The sequence below is a fragment of the Thunnus albacares genome, chromosome 18 (genome assembly GCF_914725855.1).
Source record: "Thunnus albacares chromosome 18, fThuAlb1.1, whole genome shotgun sequence".
NCBI classification, from domain to species: Eukaryota; Metazoa; Chordata; class Actinopteri; order Scombriformes; family Scombridae; genus Thunnus; species Thunnus albacares.
Genome location: NC_058123.1, coordinates 5,207,540 through 5,227,233, shown reverse-complemented (window position 1 = coordinate 5,227,233; position 19,694 = coordinate 5,207,540). Strand labels below are relative to the sequence as shown.

At 38.4% G+C, this 19,694-nt stretch overlaps 2 protein-coding genes across 3 annotated transcripts in view; one reads left to right on the top strand and one right to left on the bottom strand.

The window, feature by feature from the left end:
- Positions 1–4,931, top strand: part of clip1b (CAP-GLY domain containing linker protein 1b) — a 43,735-nt gene extending 38,804 nt beyond the window's left edge. For both annotated transcript variants that reach the window (XM_044333478.1, XM_044333479.1), the window contains one exon: positions 1,187–4,931. In XM_044333478.1, coding sequence (XP_044189413.1) covers positions 1,187–1,421 — 235 coding nt within the window. In that variant the 3' untranslated portion in view covers positions 1,422–4,931. The remainder of the gene's footprint in view (positions 1–1,186) is intronic.
- Positions 4,932–8,457: 3,526 nt separating this feature from the next.
- On the bottom strand, positions 8,458–19,340 carry bcl7a (BAF chromatin remodeling complex subunit BCL7A). Its single transcript, XM_044333514.1, has 6 exons — positions 19,112–19,340; positions 15,679–15,760; positions 15,303–15,399; positions 14,222–14,371; positions 12,734–12,837; positions 8,458–11,636 (listed from the first exon to the last, which is right to left on the bottom strand). Exons 1-6 carry the CDS (start codon positions 19,288–19,290, stop codon positions 11,562–11,564), a joined length of 687 nt encoding a protein of 228 aa, XP_044189449.1. The 5' UTR covers positions 19,291–19,340; the 3' UTR covers positions 8,458–11,561.
- Between the last annotated feature and the right edge of the window lie 354 nt (positions 19,341–19,694).

Below are 19,694 nucleotides of genomic sequence, written 5' to 3'. Positions count from 1 at the left end.
AAAAAAAGCCAGCACACTTTGATTTCCAGCATGTCTTATCTATTTTATTATTATAGTTGTTTTTATCTGATGTTATTGTTGAGTATTTTATTATATATATATATTTTATACTTTTTAATCCTGGCTCGACCATGTTAAGCTTGTAACTTGAAAAAAAAGTTTATTATTCTTTTAAATTTCACCTAAACTTTATATAGAAACCAACACGTTTTACGTGAGATTCTGCAGCTGCAGCTTCATTTTTCTGTCTGTTAAACCTCATAATGATCACAGCAGTTTATCATGAACCATGTTTGGGAGTTTCGAGATGTGTTGACTTATGTTTGAGTGAAACTGGCCTCGTCTCTGCTCCTGCTCCTGAGGGAGAACAGTTTTCTGTTAATGTCAACAAATCCCATGAAAAGACCAAAACCAACAATGTGTTCATCCATCTCACTACTTTCTGCCTGCTTGTGACTCAGGATACACAAACACTACTTGTCAGTAGATCAATTCATTGTTTGTTTTGGTTTTCAGCCTCCCGGGGTGGGGGGGGGGGGGGTGGGGGGGGGCAGTAGAGTTGAAGGGGAGGGGTGTGTGTGAATGGATGACACATATTATTTTAGATTCAGTGTGATTTACACCTCCAGTGATGCACTTTATTGTGAATAACGGTCCATAAATCTGCTTAAAAAGATTTGCTGCTTAGAAAAGACTCCTGAACCTTCCTGAGAATCATCATGTTTCTTCATGTTTTCTTCAGTATCAATGTGATCCAGGTATAGTTGTCTGTACATGTATGAGTATCTGTGCAAACAGGAACTGAAAATAGCTAAATCAGCATACTGTTAATGGTGCATATTTACCAAAATATAAAAAAAAACATAAGATAAAAACAGCTAACTCCAGTTTACATCCTCTGTGGTTTCCAAACTGAAATAAGACAAGGAACAAAGAATAGAAGTGACAAAATCCATTAATATTAATATTTTTATGAGGTTACTAATGCTGACAATCTTATATTCTTGTGACTCTTGACACTCTCTGTCTATTCATATACAGATATTTGCCCTGTGCTGAAAACTAATAGACATTTCAACAAAAAACAAAATGTTTACAGTTTAATTAGTCTCAGGGCGGTTTGATGGAGACACAGACTTTTTAAAATGAACGTCGCTCCTCTCACGTCTTCTCTCTCTTCTCTCAGTTTCGACAAAGGTGTCTCCAAGCGGGCGAAGAAGGCGACTCCGCGTCTGTTCTGCGACATCTGCGACTGCTTCGACCTCCACGACACAGAGGACTGTCCCACTCAGGCCCAGAGCCCCGACTCCGTACCTCACTCCACCTATCACGGCAACCCGGCCGACGAGCGCCCGTACTGCGACATCTGCGAGGCCTTCGGACACGCCACGGAGTCCTGCAACGATGATCAGACCTTCTAGAGTTTCCAAAATCCAAAATTTTCCTGCACTCCCCTTTTTCCCTCCTTCTTCTTCTTCTTCTACCCTTAAACACATTTCACTCTCCCCGTTACATTCCCCACGATCCAGCCCGCCATGCCTGACTAAAGTCCCTGCAGATTTTTTCCATAATGTATTTTTATACTGTATTTATGCATATCACTGGTAGCTGGTAACTGTCCTGATCTAAATCCTGCAGATAAACTGTTCTGTAATGCAGAATGCTCGTCCAAATATGCTGCTTTGGTGCAATATTGATGTTTATAACAAAAGGAGTCCGTCCTCTGCACTCGCTGTTTTTTACGTGTTGTTTTGCATCCGAGTTTGTATCTTAAAAAAAAAAATAAGCATAAGTGATGTTTCACACATACATTATTTTTGGGGGGCTTTATTTGTAAATTAACTACAAAAAAAAAAAAGATGGAAAACAATTAAGCACAGTTCAGACTGAAGGGAAGATGAAGCATCCGTCCGACTCGACATTCCTGTAAAGCTACGAACCAATCCAAGTGAAACTGCCATGTCAAACGTTTTATGTTCGGTGACGTTTTACGGAGGCTTTCTTCCAGCGTATCAACCCTAAAGGCTGCAGTATGCTTAAAAAGAAACTGGTTCTTGTGACGGGTGACGGCAAAAATGTTTACAGTTGTTCACAACTCAAAGACGGAGTGAAACGTTGGAATAACGGTGCACTTTTTCAGGTCAGTTCATCCTCAAAGGCATTCAAAGCAGCGACCTCAGTTTTACACAAGAAAAATTATAGAAGTAGTTGTGTGAAAAATTTGAAAAAAAAAGAGAACTTGTCACCTCGGCACTCCTGACCAATCGCTGCGTTCAGAAAGTTACTGATACGTTATTATTACTTTCTAACAAGCACTTCTTTTAAAGCATACTGAGGCCTTCAGTGTTAAAAAACTAATAATAATACTACAAACGTGAGTGAAGTTCAGTTTTGACCTTGGAAAAAAAAAAATCTTCAAACTTCACTTACAAGCTTTTTCCAGAGCTTCCAACTGCATCTTCATCAGTGGATTTTTTTGTTTTCTGAAGTTTTCTTGGAGTTCAAGTTGCAAAACTAAATACGGTTGATTTGTGCTGTGAGTGGACGTTGTTGTCCTACAATGAAAGCCTGTAAGAAGCCTGAGAGGCAAAACCTGAAGGGTAAAAAACAGAGTTTTACTCCACCTGCTGATGAAGGCTGTGAGATGCGGTTGAAAGCTCCACAAAAAGTCAGTAAATGAAGCTCTGGAAGAACATTTTTAAAGACTGAAACAATAAATCAGGGCTTATGCAGCATTTTTTAAGCTTTAAGATATTTTTGTCAAACTATTTAATAGAAATTGTCTTAACATATTACAAATATATCAGTAGTTTAACAAAACGATGTCACTTCAGGGTCCACTTCTGTTCTGGAGCTTTCACTCATAATCACACGATCTTCTTCAGCAGATGGAGTCGCCCAGTTGCCATGAATTAGATTTTACTCTGAACGTTTTTAGGACTTTTTATCCACATTTGCTTGAAAGTTGAGATTTAAAGTTCAGCGACAATTCCGTGACAACTGAGCAACTCGATCGAAAGCTCCAGAAAACCTACTAAAAGGACCTTGTGGTGAAATTGCTCTATCAACTACTGTCTCCAAGGTCACGAATGAACTTTCAGTCTCAACGTTTTTGCGTATTTTCTTTCCCATCGGTCAGCATACAGGTTAATATCCTCGAAGAATTGCCTCCGAACGTCACTGAGAATTTGTTGTAGTTCATGATGAAGTTGTTGCAATTTGTTATTTATTGTCTGATCTGTCACTAACCAGTAAATATTCCTACAGAGAAATAAGCTAGCACTGATTAAAGTGTATAGTCTGTAGTAGGACTACTGTAGTATAGGTGGGCTTTTAAAATGCCTCATGTTACAGGAACAACGCCCAGATGGAACTATTGAAGCCTCTACGAACTAACTTAAATATTTGCACTGTCCACTTTAAAGATTCAAGAAACATACGGCGCTTTAACTTTTAAGATTCTAAACAAAAGTTATTTTATCACGAAGGCCAGTACAGATGATTTCATTGTGCTGTCCCGTTTCATACCGCCCTCTTTAAAGCTAAAGTGTGATGTTTTGGGAAATACGTTTATTCTATTTCTAGTGGAGTTTTAGCCTTTGACGAAGAGATTAATACCACTGTCATATCTGTCCGGTACATATGAAGCTGCAGGCTTAGCTTTAAGGGGACGTATCATGCATATTTACAGGTTTATATTTATATTCCGGGGCTCTACTGAATTATCTTTGCATGATTTACGGTTAAAAGCTCCTTATTTATCTTCTACTGGCCCTTTATGCAGCCCCTCAGTTCAGCCTCTGTCTGAAACAGGCCGTTTTAGCTCCTGTCTCTTTAAGGCCCGCCTCCTGATGAGGCCACTCTGTTCTAATTGGTCGGCTTCAGGAAGCTTCCTCCGTCTCCAGAAGCTACGTAAACAAACTATTGTAGCAGGATTTCACTTCTTCTCAAAATGTCAACTTCTCAAATACATCGTTCATGTTGGAGCCGAAATCCGATCCGAAATATGAGAGTGAACAACACATGGAAAAAGCCTTAGCAACAACCTTAGCAACCAGTGCTACAGACAGGACGGCTGTTTATGGGCATGTGTGACGAGCTGACGTCAGAAAGTCACATAAAGCATAATATGGCCCCTTTAACGTTAGCTTAGCGCAAAGTCTAGAAATGGGTAGTAGCTAGCATAGCTGTGTAACCAACCGTTAAAACAGCAAATTGTTGTTTTTACACTTCAGTTTTTGTACGAAATAAACAAACACAAGATATAATGTGTTTATTAATCAGCTTTAGAGGTGCTAAAAGGTGGCTAACTAACATAAATATGAAAGTAGTATCAATTTTCTCATCTAAGCTAACGCTAACTCTCCACCAGAAAGCGAAATTGTGTATTTCCCAAAACGTCGCCCCTTTCCTCTTTAGATTAAACGTGTATAGCAACATTTATTTGACCTATCGTGTTCTAAAGCACAATTTTTGGATCATATTGAATCTTCCAGTGTAACAGTGTGTATATATAATACATGACGTGACTAACCACTCACACTAGTCTTTGTAAATACTAATCAGAAGCGTCTTTCTGATAAACGTGTACACAGTGCCATGGAACAAAAGCTTTTATGTGTACTACATTTTTATTTTTCTGCCCTGTTGATAAGATATGATGACATTGTATAAGGATGTTTCCCCTCTCTCCAGGGGAAAAATAAAAAAGCCTGTTTGTATAGATACTGACTCTAAAAAACATTGTTGTACTTTATATATACAGTAAGTGATGCGTCTAATAATTAGTGTCGTGTTTTATATGTAACAATTTCAGGCAGCATCTATAAACGGTTTCAAACCTTTTTACAGATGTTGACGTGTTGTAAATGTCACTGTTTTCTATGTACTGTATACTCCTGAGCAGTCCAATAGAAATACTAAGAAAATAAGCATCTCGTCATGTGTTGCCTTGTTTTTTTTCTCTGCAGCAGCATCTTTAGGACTTGACCTCGCAGTAGACAGGTGTTCTACCTCTGAGACAACATTTAAACCCCACTTTCTAACTCGCAGGACAATACAGATTAGCCGCTGAACGACTCATTATAGTTTCATCCCCCCGGATCCGTTTACTCCTGAGAGCTTCAGGCAGCAGAAAGAGTCTCCTCTGTTTTTTTCCTGAGCTCCAGACGGCTGCTTCATAAAGAGAGCTTACCTCTGCAAATCACAGGCTTATTTTCAGGAAATTCAGTCTCATAAAGGAGGGTTAAATATGTCTGAAGTCTACATGAAATGTGACCCCGGTCAGACTCAAGTATCTGTACACTCTTCCAATCTGATAAAATAAAGCTAATTAGCAACTTTTACTCATGAATGCAGCTTCATAGTAAGAAACATTTTCACCGTTTATTCTCTCTTTGAATGTCACTTCAGTAAAATTAAAGAAAAAGACCAACAGATATGTCTATTAGGAATACAACAGGTATTTAAACTGTACTTTTACAATATACAGGCTATAATGTCACCATATAAATATCAAGTAGCACAACCCAGCTGATCACATGAACATATCAATTCACAAGGAAAATGTGCCATAAACATATGAAAAGATAACTTTTGGCAGCCGTGAGCTCAGACTTTCACACAAGTGCAGCACAAGCAGCGATGGAAGAAGAATTCAGATCCTTTACTGAAGTAAAAGTACAAATACAACAATGTAAAAATACTCCATTACTAGTCCTGCATGAAAAATCTTACTTCAGTAAAAGTACATAAGTATTATGAGCTTGATGTAGTTAAAGTATTGCAGTAAAAGTATTTAAGTATTATGAGCTTGATGTAGTTAAAGTATTGCAGTAAAAGTAGTGGTTTGGTCCCTCTGACTGATATATTATTATATATATGACATCATTAGATTATTAATAGTGAAGCATCAGTGTTAGAGCAGCATGTTACTGTTGTAGCTGCTGGAGGTGGAGCTAGTTTACACTACTTTATATACAGTTAGCTAGTTTAGTCCAGTGGTTCCCAACCTAGGGGTCGGGCCCCTCCAAAGGGTCAGCAGATAAATTTGAGGGGTCGTGAGATGATTAATGGGAGAGGAAAGAAGAAAAAACAAAGTTTTGTTGCACACATTTATAATCTTTTTTTAAAAAACTTTTCTCTAATGTTTGCTTATTCGTGAAATTTTACTTTACAAATTGTGCAGTTTTACTTATTTAGGCCTCAAATTGTTATTTAAATGAAACCATGTGAGAAGTTTAGAGGGGAAATGTCTCTTTACTGGATCTGCTGACATCTGAAACATGACACTGCTTTTTCATACAGGGGTCACAAGCCAAAATGGTTGAGAAATACTGGTTTAATCCTTAAAAATGTATTTGTACTTTGTAATCTCATCATCACATCAAAAATCCATTTTTGTAATGTTGTAACATTAGTGATCCGTGTTATTTTGGAACGGAGACGGTAGAATTCAACTGTGAGTGCGGTTCAGCACCTGGACCGAATACAGCGTGAACATGCTCGAGTTATCACGTAGTTAATCTTCTAAAAAGTGTTTGCATCTTGGATTTAACAACAGTTAGTGTTGCAAGACAAAGCTGAATTATTGCGTAAATACTTAAAGGAGATGTTCACAATTTTCCAAGTCTGTCTTAAATGTAAGACGCTGCAGCCTGTGGAGCTAGTTTACACTACTTTATATAAAGTTAGCTAGTTTAGTCCAGTGGTTCCCAACCTAGGGGTCGGGCCCCTCCAAAGGGTCAGCAGATAAATCTCAGGGGTCGTGAGATGATTAATGGGAGAGGAAAGAAGAAAAAACAAAGTTCTGATACACAAATCTGTTTTCAGTTTTTGGACTTTTTCTCTAATCTTTGATTTTTGCTGAAATATTGGATCATTTGAACATTTATTGAAATGAAAGCATGTGAGAAGTTTAGAGGGAAAAATCACTATTTGGTGGAGCTGTTAACAACTCATAGACATGTGAAATGTGACCCCGACTACACACTGCTTTTTGTAAGACGTCAAAAGCCAAAAAGGTTGGAAACCACTGGTTTCATCTTTAACAATGTGTTGTATTTTAAAAGCTTGTTATATTATCCATTGTGTCAAATCTTCATCTGAAAAGTAACTAAAGCTGTTAAATAAACGTAGTGGAGTAGAAAGTACAACATTTCCCTCTGAAATGTAGTGGAGTGGAAGTTTAAAGTAGCATCACATGGAAATACTTGAGTAAAGTACAAGTACCTCAGAATTGTACTTAAGTACAGTACTTGAGTAAATACTTTCCACCAGTGAGTAGAGATGAACTCAGCTCCACATCAACGTCCTCTGTTATCTCTGTTGCAGTTTTAGTCAATTTATTTGCAGAAATAACAAGACACAAAACCCCAGAATGCATAAAAGGAGTGTAAAAAGATTTGTGCTAGTGACATTTAAAAAAAAAAAAAAAAATCCAAAAGGGTTATAAAGACATCACACCAAATAAGGAAATAAACTAACATCTAAAGTGGAATTTTACCAAAGAGGAAGTAGCAGATGTTTTGAGGATTTTAACAAAGTGGTTGTTTTTTTGTGGAAAAAAGCATATTAGACACAGATTATTATTCAAAGCAGTAAAACATGCCTGGAGGGCGTCTTCAAGGAACGTTTAATGGGAGAAATTGTGATTTCTGGTGCATTTAAAAGCACAAATGTTAACTGGAACACTGTGAAGATACTTTGCATTAAAAATATATGAGTTCAGACTTTAAAGATCACCTCCAGACATGTATCAAGGTATATAAATATATTCTGCTTGGACCGATAATGTGTATCTGATAGGGGTTTTCCCAGAAAAAAAGTGTAATTACCACTTTAAAATGTTTTTAAAATCCCAGATTCTATGAATATGCAAATATATTTCATTTCTCAAGTTTTCCAGCTGGACACCAGATGTCTCCTTCTTCACTGTAAAGTTCAATCTCAGTGTTTATGAACTGGAGGCTTCAAGTTTCCACATCACACTGGACCAGGATTGACTCTAAACTAGTTGTGATGTCACAAATCCTGCTCTTAAACTCAGATATTCAACGAGCTCAGAGAAACTTTCCACTTTCATCAGATGAAAGTACAGAGAAGCTCAAACATCCAACTGAAGGAAGAAGAAGAAAAACATATTTTTGAGTGACTTTAAGTGTCAAGATGTGTTAAATGTGACGTCTATTGCAAACAGACTCGTGTTGCAGCAGTAAAGAGGAACTTTGGAGAAAACTCAGTTTCATTCTGACGTTGATTGTAACTCCGGTTCAGCCTGAATACTGGTCTGACTGGGACCAGATGACTCGTACTTCTTTATGAAACTGGATTTCTTTAACGAACATCGAGGAAACAAGTTCTGTGAATTAACACACTCAAGAACACAAGAGGTGGTTCAGTGAGGTTTGATGTTTTCTTCCCACCAGAGCAGTAAAAAAAAATGTAAAAAACTCCCAAAAAGTTTTGTGAATTTTATTAAGAAAACAAAACCATTGGACATGATAAAAACCAAGCACTACTGATGGAATAAATAAGTCAAACCAAACCATAAATCTGTACAAGATCTAAAGTGAAACAAAATGGTCCCAAGAAAAAAAAAAAAAAAGAAAAAAAAAAAAAACAACATACAAGATTTTATATCTCACAGCTCTTTTTTTACACACAGTTATGAGCAAACTATAAGCAATCGGCTCGATCAGGTGAAAGCTACAACATAAGTGAGATTTACTTTTAAACTGAGTGTACATAATGCTGTTTATAACTGTTAATGTCAATACAATAGCATTTTAAGTTCCAGCGCTGCTGGACTGGGAATGAGGTATATGCTAATCCATCCTCTAAACTGAGACAATTGTCATTTTTTTTTAAAATTTCTTTTCTCTCCATCCATGTGAATGCTGATTTGTTGAAATCTGATCAAGTAATTCTGCGTCGTAACATACTTCCATAGCCCCTGTTGTATGAAGTCATTGGTTTGCAGTGATTCAATTGATTTCAAATCCATATTCACAAGTAAATATTGATAAATGAAACTGAATCTTACATGTGTGAGGTTGTACATTTAGAGGTCTTAGGTCTGAATCCGTACTATATAGAGTTCAAGTAAATTGCACAAAAAAATCTGCGCAAAAACCAAGAGCTTGATGCCACACGCGTCAGGATTCAGCCGACAGACAGCACCGTGAAGGAGGATCAGAACCAATGTTTGAGCTAAAAGACTGGACCCTTCTGCCGTGAGCTACAGAAACATGTAGGTCAGAGATAAGTAGTGATACACAGAACACTTACGGAGATGAGAAATGATTGAAGTCATGACGATGGACCAGACGGGAAAAAAACAAAACAAAACAAAACAAAAACAAAAAAAAACAGCCACTGGTCTGTTTCTACGTTAGCGGAGAAAAATAAAACCAACAACAAAGTTCCGCCTGACGTAGACGCGGACCAGCGACCAGGAAATGTGACTCGTGAGGTTTGCAGATGTTAAAAAATGTCCAGAAGACAAAAACTTAATTACTTCCGGGTAGTGTTCAGATTCCAGTCCCCAACTGTTTCAAAGGAATAGTTTGACATTTTGGGAAAAGATGCTTATTTGCTTTCTTGCCGAGAGTTAGATGAGATTTTTACATCCGCCTGTTAAATATGAAGCGAAAGACTGGAAGCAGGAAAAAACATCCAGTCTGTCTATCAGAATGTAAAATAATAAACTAAAAACGCAGCTCTACAGTTCGCTAATTAACACGTTATATCTAGTTGGTATAAATCAGTTTCCATCCAAGAAGTCACTGCTCTCAAACCAAGAAATAATCCGACACGTAAACATCTGTAAAAGTACATCTTGTTGCTTTAAACCACAGATTAACGACACGTTAATGTGTTAATTAGTGAGTGTGAGATTTGCTGGTGGGCAGATTTTCTTTAGTTTTTTAACCTTTGACAGAGCTAGGCTAGCTGTTTCCACCTGCTTCCAGTCTTTATGCTAAGCTAAGCTAACCAGTGCTTAAAAAAAAAAAAAAACAACAAAAAAAAAAACCAGCACACCAGCACGTTTAAAGCTCACCGATTAACACATTATATCTTACAAAAACACAGTTATAAAAACAACAAGTTGCGGTTACTTTTTGGTCAAGAGCAGTGACTTCCTGGATGAAAACTTTGGTTTTTGTACAGATTAAACAAACAAGAGGTAAAGGAGTTAGCATTAAAGGTGCCTGTAAGCTAACTTTTTACCCTCTGGACAGAGCCAAGCTAGCCGTTTCCCCCTGCGTCCAGTCTTTATGCTAAGCTAAGCTAAGCTAAGCTAAGCGTCTCCCGGCTGTAGCTTCATAGTTAGCGCACAAACATGAGATTGGTCTCAATCTTCTCATCTAACTCTCAGCAGGAAAGCGAATATTTCCCAAAAATGTTGACATTAGATTAAATTAAACTGTTGTAGTTGAGTAAAAATATTGGATAAAAGTAATTAGTGATGTTTCTAAGGCAAACAAAAAAACAAACAAAAAAAAAAAACATGGCACCAAAATTGTAATTCAAAACCTGCTTGACCTAAAACGTGTGTTTAAATCTTTAAACTCAAGGCACGCCTGCAGGACCTACACTACCTGTCTGCACCACTTATCCAAGAGTTTAACTTGACCAGTACCGTCGTCTTCTTCTTCTTCTTCTTCCTCTACAAACCACAAACTAACTCACTTTAAAATAAAACAAACAACAACAACAAAAAAAAAAAAAACATGTGAATGGAGAACTTTTCATGGATAGAGAAAAAAGACTTCCACTACAGCAGCAAATCTATCTGTGATCGATTGTGACATACCATAACAGTGCATTGACCCTCCTGAGAAAAAAACCCTAAACATTTCCTAAACAAATATAGAACATTAGTCTAACAGGAGGCGAATCGGGAGGATTGAAGTGACGTGGTCTTAGGGTGGAGGTTCCCCCCCAAAAGCCGCTGATCTGAGACCAGGTTAGCCTCTTGAGTATCCTGAGCTAAACCGTTAGCGGTAAAACGTTTGAAAGCCGTCTCAGAGCAGCGACCGGGATCAACCTCGTCCTAATCTGGATCCCCAGTGTGGACTCTTTTTTTTTTTTTTTTTTTTTAGTCACAGATGCAGGTCAGTGTTTCTGGTCTGGCCTGGCTCGGCTGACGGCGCTGCCTCCTCCCCCTCCCCCAGGTCGAAGGTGGGGTGGGGTGGGGTGGAGGGGAGGATCGCAGCCCGGGTTTCAGAGCTTCTCTTGGCATTAGTGAAAGGTGTGGAGAACTGGAAGGAAGCACGGAGGGGACCAGTGAATAGAGGTAATATCCATTCTCCCTCTGTGGCAGAGGAGTGTTAGAGGGCAAAACTGGAGAGGAAACAGCCGTCAGGGAGGAGAGGGAAGAGAGACGTCCATTCTCCCTTTTGGTAGGTAGAGGAGGGGAGGTGGGAGGTGGGGGAGGAGGAGGAGAAGGAGGGGAGAGAGAGAGAGAGCCGGTGTATCCATTAGCCCTAAATTATCTAGAGTTAATGGAGGGGGGAGCAGAGAGAGGGAGAGAGAGAAACCACTCAGCCCCAAAACATTTAACTCTCCTCAAAGTCCTGAGACGAGGACTCCAGTTTGCTTTTCTTGCTGGGCGGGGCCTCCTCCTCTAGATCCTACAGCACAAACACAGAAACAGACAAATAACATTATACAATAATAATAAATCACTGGTGTCTGTAATAAATATAAAGCACAACAAGTCAGCATCAATCTGCAAGATTGATCAGCTGCCAGGAAATGAATCAGCAGCTATTTAGATAATTAATAGTTCCTGGTTCTCAAATGTTAGAATTTGCTGCTTTTCCTTTTTTTATATTATAGTAAATTGAATGTTTTGGGGGTTTTGGACTGTTGGTTGAATTAACAAGAAACATTTAATAAGATCTGTTTGACTCTGGGAAACTGTGATGCACATTTTATTTACTATTTTCTGAGGTTTTATAGACTAAATGATTAATCAAAAAAGATGAACAGAACATTACTCAGCAACTATTTTGATAATTGAATAATCATTTTACTAATTTTTTAGGCAAAAGTGCCAAAAGATTTGCTAGTTTCAGTTTCTCAATGTGATGATTTAAAACTTTTCTTTGTAATAAATGATAATAAACTGAATCTTTGGGTTTTGGACTGTTTGGACTTTGAAGAAATGATTTAAAATAGAGAAGCCGTGCCTCTTTCTTCTTCTTCTTCTTCTTCTTCTACTACTTCTACTACAGCTGCTGTCTATAGAACAGAAAGACACTACTACAGGTAAATATAAACATATGTTTGGTTTTTTGTAATTTGTAAGAAAGTCTCTTTAATTTCCTACTTTGAGATCAGTGAGCTTCCATCAAAATGAAAACACATCACACAACTCATGTTTTATTCACCAAATGACCAAAGTTTCAGCTGTCTTGCCTTCATGAGGCTGTTTCCAGTTTATTTACATTTCATTGATCAGTCATGTGACCAAATCTTTTCTGACTGAAGGTTTTGGAACCTTTCTGATCGGTTTTTCTTTTCTTTATGTTTTTATCTCGACAGTTTTGTTTTGATGTTTTGACCACTTAGTGGAAGATCATGAGGAACCAAATGAATAATAAACTGTATTTAAAAGGAACCTGAAACGTCGTCAGAAAACCACTGATGAAGATCATCTGATGGTCTTCAAACGTTCGCCACATGAACCACAGAGTTGATGAAAGACTCACAGACGAGTTCGTACCTGAGTGGCTTTGCTGTCTGAAGAGTCCTTCTCCCCTGAGGACAGACTGTCTCTCTTGGCACTTTGTGCTCTCTCTGAGGTCTCTGATGAAGGGATGGTCTTACCTGAAGATTTAAAAACACATCAACACGTCAGAATGAAAACATCGAGCTGAACACTGGAGGTTTCAGCTGCGGTTCAGTGGTTGACAGTCAAAATGAAAGTGGATGTGAAGCTCGTTTAATCTGTTGACTCATCTAAAGTCAGTTTTATATAAACATCACGAGAGAAAAGAAATTTTAATCATTTACTAATTAGCAGGCCCACATGGGATCTGCACCCGCAGAATCCCGACGACACCTCCACAGATTTTAAACCAGTAGAGATGTTGCTTGTCAGTTTTATGTTTGAGCGTTTTTTGACTTTGCTGTTTTTAAAAGGTCCTCAAAAGATATTTGGTGAAGTTGAGGTGAAGTTACCAGTTATTTATTTATGTATTTGTTTGTTTATGTGTTGTAGTGTTAATTGTTGGGAGATGATTTATGTTTTTGCTAATTAATGTTTGCTCTCTCTGCTCCACATTGAACGTCGCATTTTAGTGCATTTCATGCTGGTCGAGTTTTCCAACAAACGTTCATATTTTGTTTTGAACTGTTTGTGATGAAATAAAATCTCAAATTCAGTGGTTCTACTAAAATTGAAAACTGTAAAAAAAATCTGCAGACTCCGTGTGGGCCTGCTGATTACTGAAGTCATTTTCTAGGTAAAAATCCTCCAAAATTTACTGTTTACAACTTCTAAAATGTGAATATTTGCTTTTTTTGTTTGTTTTTCTTAGTTTTCTATGATAGTTGATAAAATGAGTTTTGGATTGTTTGTCAGACATAACGAGCGTCTGGAAGATGTCACCTTGACATCTGGGAAACTGTGAAAGGCATTTTAAACAATTCATCAACCAACTGAGAACATTATGGACGAACTAAACAATAAAATAGAAAAAAAAGTTAGTTGCTCAACTTTTTAGACAACAAACATTTTTTAACAGACTTATCTGACATGAGAAGAATCTTAAACCGGCTCATTTACAGTCTTTATTCAACTGTTTTTATTCTTTTGGTGCCTCAGAGATGCTGAACTGTTCATATTTAACTTCATACTGATGAAGTCTTTACATTAATCTGACAGGACTCAACTCAGACTTTTATGTTGAAAGTGTTACAGTAAAGTTCAACATGACTGGAGTGATTATTCAGACATGAAGTCAACATGTTAAATTGTGGCCACAGCTGCACTGCAACCGTGTCTCTCTTTACGTATATTTAACTGTGAGGATGTATGTCTGAGAGATAAGATACAAAAGGAAAAAACAAGAACAGGATGTGGTTCATCATCTGTCTGATCAGCCTGTATAGCGACACAAACACCTGCCGACTGTCTGCTGGGTTAGAAGGGATATAATCAGTAGACAGTGTGTTGGTGTTTATGTATACGTGTGTGTGTGTGTCTGACCTCTCTTGCTGTCCGGGCTCTGGTCAGTCTTGGTCTCGCTGTTCTCGCGGTGAGACGCGGCGGTGGGCTCCGGGGCCGGGCTGGTGCTACAACTGTTTTCCTGTTTCACTGGAGATGAGTCAGCGATGGAGCTCTGGTTGCTGTTGTCATCTAGCACACAGATTCAGTCCTTTTAGTTTTTCATTTTAAGATCATCACATTATTCATCTTAGACACAAAAAGTTCAGTTTATAATACTTTCCATGTTTAGAATCAGTGTGACATTAGTACGTTCATAGAGGATGTAGTAAAAGCCCTCAGTGGTGAACGCTGCAAACTGCTGCAAACGCAAATACTTTGGGCAATACGAGGTTTCAGGAAGCTAAATTTAACTCTTAAATGTGACACAGATGGGCTGAAAAAAAAAAAAGCTTGTTTCTAAGTTGAAGTTTTAAGGAGGTAAAATTGTAAGAATGCAGCTGTATTCAGGAAAAAAAACAAGAAATATGACCAAAGAAAAAAAACGTTTTGCAAATTAAAACTACTATTTGTGTTTTCTAAGCACTTTCTAGAGGTTTAAGAGTCCCTTAAGGTGTGTTAAATCAAATTGGTGATATTCTATATTTTTCTTATTGTCAACAAATCTCATGAAAAGACCAAAAACCAGCAATGAACTGATCTACTGACGAAGACTGTCTGCAGACCCAAAGCCTGATATAATAACTTAAAAAGGTAAAAATGTGAAAATAATTAGATTACAAGAAATATTTAAAAGCAAAACACAGAATGAGACTTCCACACACACACGTCCTGCTGCCAGAAACACTCACGAGAGCACCAAATATGGATTCATCCACAGATGAAAACAGTCCCCAACGGATGTGCTATTTACTATGTTTGCTAAAAACTATAATGGAACTATGTATTCGTGATGTGTTTCTAAATATCTTAAGTAGGAACCAATGAGGGTGAAGTGTCACAGACAGCGTAGAGAGAGACGGATTGACACATTGTTGATTTTGGTGGTTTCGTGGGATTCGTTGACAATAACAAACATTTAGAACATCGGCAGCCTCGTGTTGTAACGGTTTCTGGGACCCACCATGCATGTCCATCATCCCTGGAGAGGAGCTGTTTTCTGGAGTCGTCAACTCTGAACCGTATTTCTCATCTTTGCCCTTCTTCTTGTTCTTGTTTTTCTAAAAGCAGAGAAAACATTTCAGTGTTTAAGTTACGGCTCCGTTCAAAAAGAAATCAACATGACATAACGAAACAAAGACAAACAGTGTGTTCAGAGGAAAAGAGTACGATTACAGAAAATATTTAACCTTTAAAACAAAAGCTAAACTTTTTCTTGTGTTTTCAGCATCTCATCTAAAACACCTGTTGAAAACACATATTTAAATGTGTGTGTGTTACATTGGTGTATGTGTATGTGTGTGTGTGTGTGTGTGGTTTCTGTTAATGGCTGAACTCACATCATCTGATTTGGGCTCCGTCACCGGCACCCACTTGTAGATGCGAAGGGACGTGTCTCCAACAGTCACCCATTTCTTCTCCCTGTGCAGAAGAGAAACCAAGTTGACTTTTATAATAATAACGAGGAGTCAAGAGTCAACAACCCTGAAATGATGCGAAGCAAAATCTCAACAAAACACACAAACAGCTCCGTCACAATAAAGACCTGTAGTCATTCTAGAAATCATACTGTATAAACATTATATCGAATGAAGGCTCCTTCATGTGATATTATAACGACTGATTATTTTTAAGAACTGTTTAAGAATAAGAGGAACAATAAGGTTATTCTCAGGGCTGCAGCTAAAAGAAACATTAATTAGACTGCTGATTATTTTTTTGATTAATCAATTAACTGTTTAGGCTGCGACACGGTTTTGTTCCGTCCTCTGCACGACTTCAGACCCGACCAGGAGCGTCTCTTCTACTGTGGGTAGGTAGGCTATGTTGTTAAATAGTTCCTTTTTAATCGTGTTTATTGTTGATACACGATCAGGAATTTTGAGAATTGAGCAGATGTTTTATGCTGTTCCTGTGTTCTTCTGTGCAGCTTGACGCGACTTCCGTCAAAAATAGATGCGTATTTTTAGCGGAGCAGAGTGGAGAATCACTTCAGGGACTCTTCTGGGACGTGCTGCGGCGCGTCTGGTGGAAACACAAGCACTGACTAGAGCGGCCGCGGTGGAATCAAACACATCAGTCCCATATCTCCCATAGGTGTCCTAACTGGGTGGAAATCTGTTGACTGTGAAGGCCGTAACATACGATTCACATCATTTTTTCCTCATCGAACCATTCAGTGACCCCCTGGTGCCCTGTGAACTGCCATCAGGATAGAAAGGTTTCATCATAGATTAGCAGTGACCCTTCCCTCTAAGGACCCAAACCATGCCAGCAAAATGACCCCCCAAAGCATAACAGAGCCACTGGATCTCCTCACTGTAGGGGTCAAGCATTCAGACCTGGACCGCTCTCTTGGTGAACGCCACGCATGCAGTCGCCCACTTGTTGAGAATACGATGGTGATGACTCATCTGACATATCACTTTTTTTTCCCCCCACATCTCTGTAGACCAGTGTCTCTTTGTTTTTGCACCGCTGAACTCTTGAAATGTGTATTCATCTTTGTAATGAGAGGTTTACGCGCTGCAGCCCTGCTATAATATCTCTCTCTATGTAATTGTAGACGGACTGTTGTTGCTGACAGTCTGATCACATCCTGCATTGACATTCTCACTCTCATTCCTTTCATATCGCACTAACGCACGAGTATCACGATCATCACGATCATCAGATGCTAACTGTCTTTCCCATAAATCTAAACCCAGATGTCACTTCAGTCACTGTTCCTATTCAAACAGCAGTCAGCTGAGCGGTCCTTTGTGACCAAAGCTGCTGCCGTCCGTTGCCCCGACAATGAACTCTCTTTCAGAGTCACTTAGATCTTTTTCCTCTTGTCATCTGAACACAAAATCACTGGGGCCTGCTCAGCATTTTTATACAAGCCTCAGAGCATGACTGGATGTTAATTGCTTAATTGTACCATGCAGTGCACCTGCGTGGAAGCATTATGTTTCTCCACTCATTTATTCAGGCTTTTTTCAAATGTCCTTTCTTCAAATGTTTTGTCCGAAACCCCAAAATATGTAGTTTACTTTCATATACGACTATGATTGACTTAACAGTTAATCAATTAACTGTTAAATCATGCTAGTAGCACATACACTGTTAGCTTATAGAAACAGAAAACTAATTCTTGTAAAAAAAAAAACATTTCAAGTCAGGAAAAATAACACCATGCCAAAAATCAGGACGCCAACGATTAATCAATTCATCAATTAGTCGATAGACAGAAAATTAGACTGAGAAAACCAGCATATATTCAACTTGGAGAAGCTGGTACCAGTGAAATTTTACTTCAAAAAAAGATCAATCTGTTAACTAATCAACTAAATGTTTCATCTCTTAAATCTAGTCACTATAAGTAACCTTTTGTTATTCTTTTAATAACATATAGGATCAGAAAAAAATAAACCCCATCCCAAAAATTCATTAAACTTGATGTAACATATGCACACATAATATTTCAGTTTGACTATTCCTTTTATTTAATTGATTTAAGTTACAATTACATTAACATTATTGTCAGACCACCAACTTCTACTGACTTTGACCCGGGAACGATTGATTAAACCAAAAAAAAAAGAGTTACATACCTATATTTTTAATATATATACATGTTCTGGGAATAAACACATGTATATCCCTTATATACTGTTCATATTCTGACCTTTCCTCTCATAATTAGTCTCTTTAAAAGATTTCTGAACCACAAATCATTGGTGAAAACCTCATCAGTCACAGATAAATGGGTGATTAATCATTAATAAAGCTTTCAGAGAGCAGACAGACTGTATTCTTTAGGTTTAATGCTTTATAATTACGGAGAAAAAACATTTACAAATCACACTATGTTACATAAAACAGGAGAACATACATGAATCAGTGAATTGTAATAAATGTGAATGGTTTGAATAGTGATTTTTGAAATTTTTTTTAATTAAATGAATCAAACACTCAACAAAAACTGTTTTAAAAAGTTCCGTTTTTTTGTATATTCCACATGTTGTACACACCAGGACAACTTTTAAAAAACCTGAGGCAAAATAAAATAGTGTTCAGGGTGTTTTTTTTTTTAAACTGCTCTCACATGTAAATAAAAAAATGGGTCAAATGTGACGGTGAACAGCATTTAAAGTAACATGTGAAGCGTGTTAAAAGCGTGTATTTGGTGTGTTAAACGTTAAGACTGAGTCACTACGTGTTCAGCCATACTTCCCCCTCCCCACCCCCACCGAGCTGCTTCTCTATCACACCTAAAAGGGCCACTGAAAGCGCTTAATTTAAAACTCCACACGGACTAAACTCCTCCGACTCGAGAGCGCCGTCGTCAAATTGTTTCCAAGTCGGCGGTTTTATTAAACGTTTCAGCCGTTAAGAAAAACACGAAACAACAAAACCAACCGCCGCCTGAGCCGTTACAAGCTCCAAACAGCGGGCAGCAATGGCTTCATGTGACTGCATCGAAATGGCTTCTGGGTTCAACCCGAGCCGTTAAAAAAAAAAAAAAAAAAAAAAAAAAAAAAAAAAGCAGCCAGAAAAGAGAGGAAGAAACACCGGGTACATGTTGTGTTTGTGTGGCCGGGCGGTGCTACAGTGCGCCCCGGTGCACCTGAGCTGCAAGTACATCTGCCGGTGATAAAAAAAAATGTCCTATTCTTTCAATTTCTCCCGTCTCTCTGCTGCCGCTGCTGCCGCTTCCCTCTCCTCCCCCAACAAGCGAGCAAAGAAGAAGCCTTTCTCGTGTTAGATAACGAAGCCGTTTCCTCTTACCATTTTCGTACTTTCTCAATAGCGGCCATGACCCTCTTGATGTCATCTTTCGCCCTGCTCCGGGTCTCAGCGCGGACCGACCTGCCCGACATTGCCGCGGTGGGTTTAATATTTTTAAAGCTCGCCGGCAGTTGAGACACAATGCAAACAGTAGAGCGCACAGAGGAGCCACTGCGCATGCGCGGACGGATAGAGCACACACAGAAGGGGAGGAGGCTGCAGCTGCACTGTGAACACAGAGCTGTCTCCCTGCTGTGTGCAGGAGAACAAAGAGGCTGCAAAAACACTGGATATTCACTCATACTACTACAAAAGTTTGAGCCCAAACTTTACTGTCTGCCACAGGCAGTGCTGAAAGAACTATTCAGATCTTCTACTTATGTAAACGTACCAATACAGCAGTGTAAAAATACACCATTACAAGTAAAAGTCCTGCATGAAAAGTAAAAGTATATAAGTATTTTGAGCTTGATGTAGTTAAAGTATTGCAGTAAAAGTAGTGGTTTGGTCCCTCTGACTGATATATCATTATATATGACATCATTAGATTATTAACACTGAAGCATCAGTGTTAGAGCAGCAT

Excerpts from the sequence above, each read along its gene's own strand:
- bcl7a (XM_044333514.1), bottom strand. The coding sequence starts at position 19,290 with ATGCGCAGTGGCTCCTCTGTGCGCTCTACTGTTTGCATTGTGTCTCAA. Across the intron at positions 15,400-15,678 it reads CGGAGCCCAAATCAGATGAT|AAAAACAAGAACAAGAAGAA; the intron begins GTGAGTTCAGCC and ends CTCTGCTTTTAG. Across the intron at positions 12,838-14,221 it reads GAGCCCGGACAGCAAGAGAG|GTAAGACCATCCCTTCATCA; the intron begins GTCAGACACACA and ends TTAAATCTTCAG.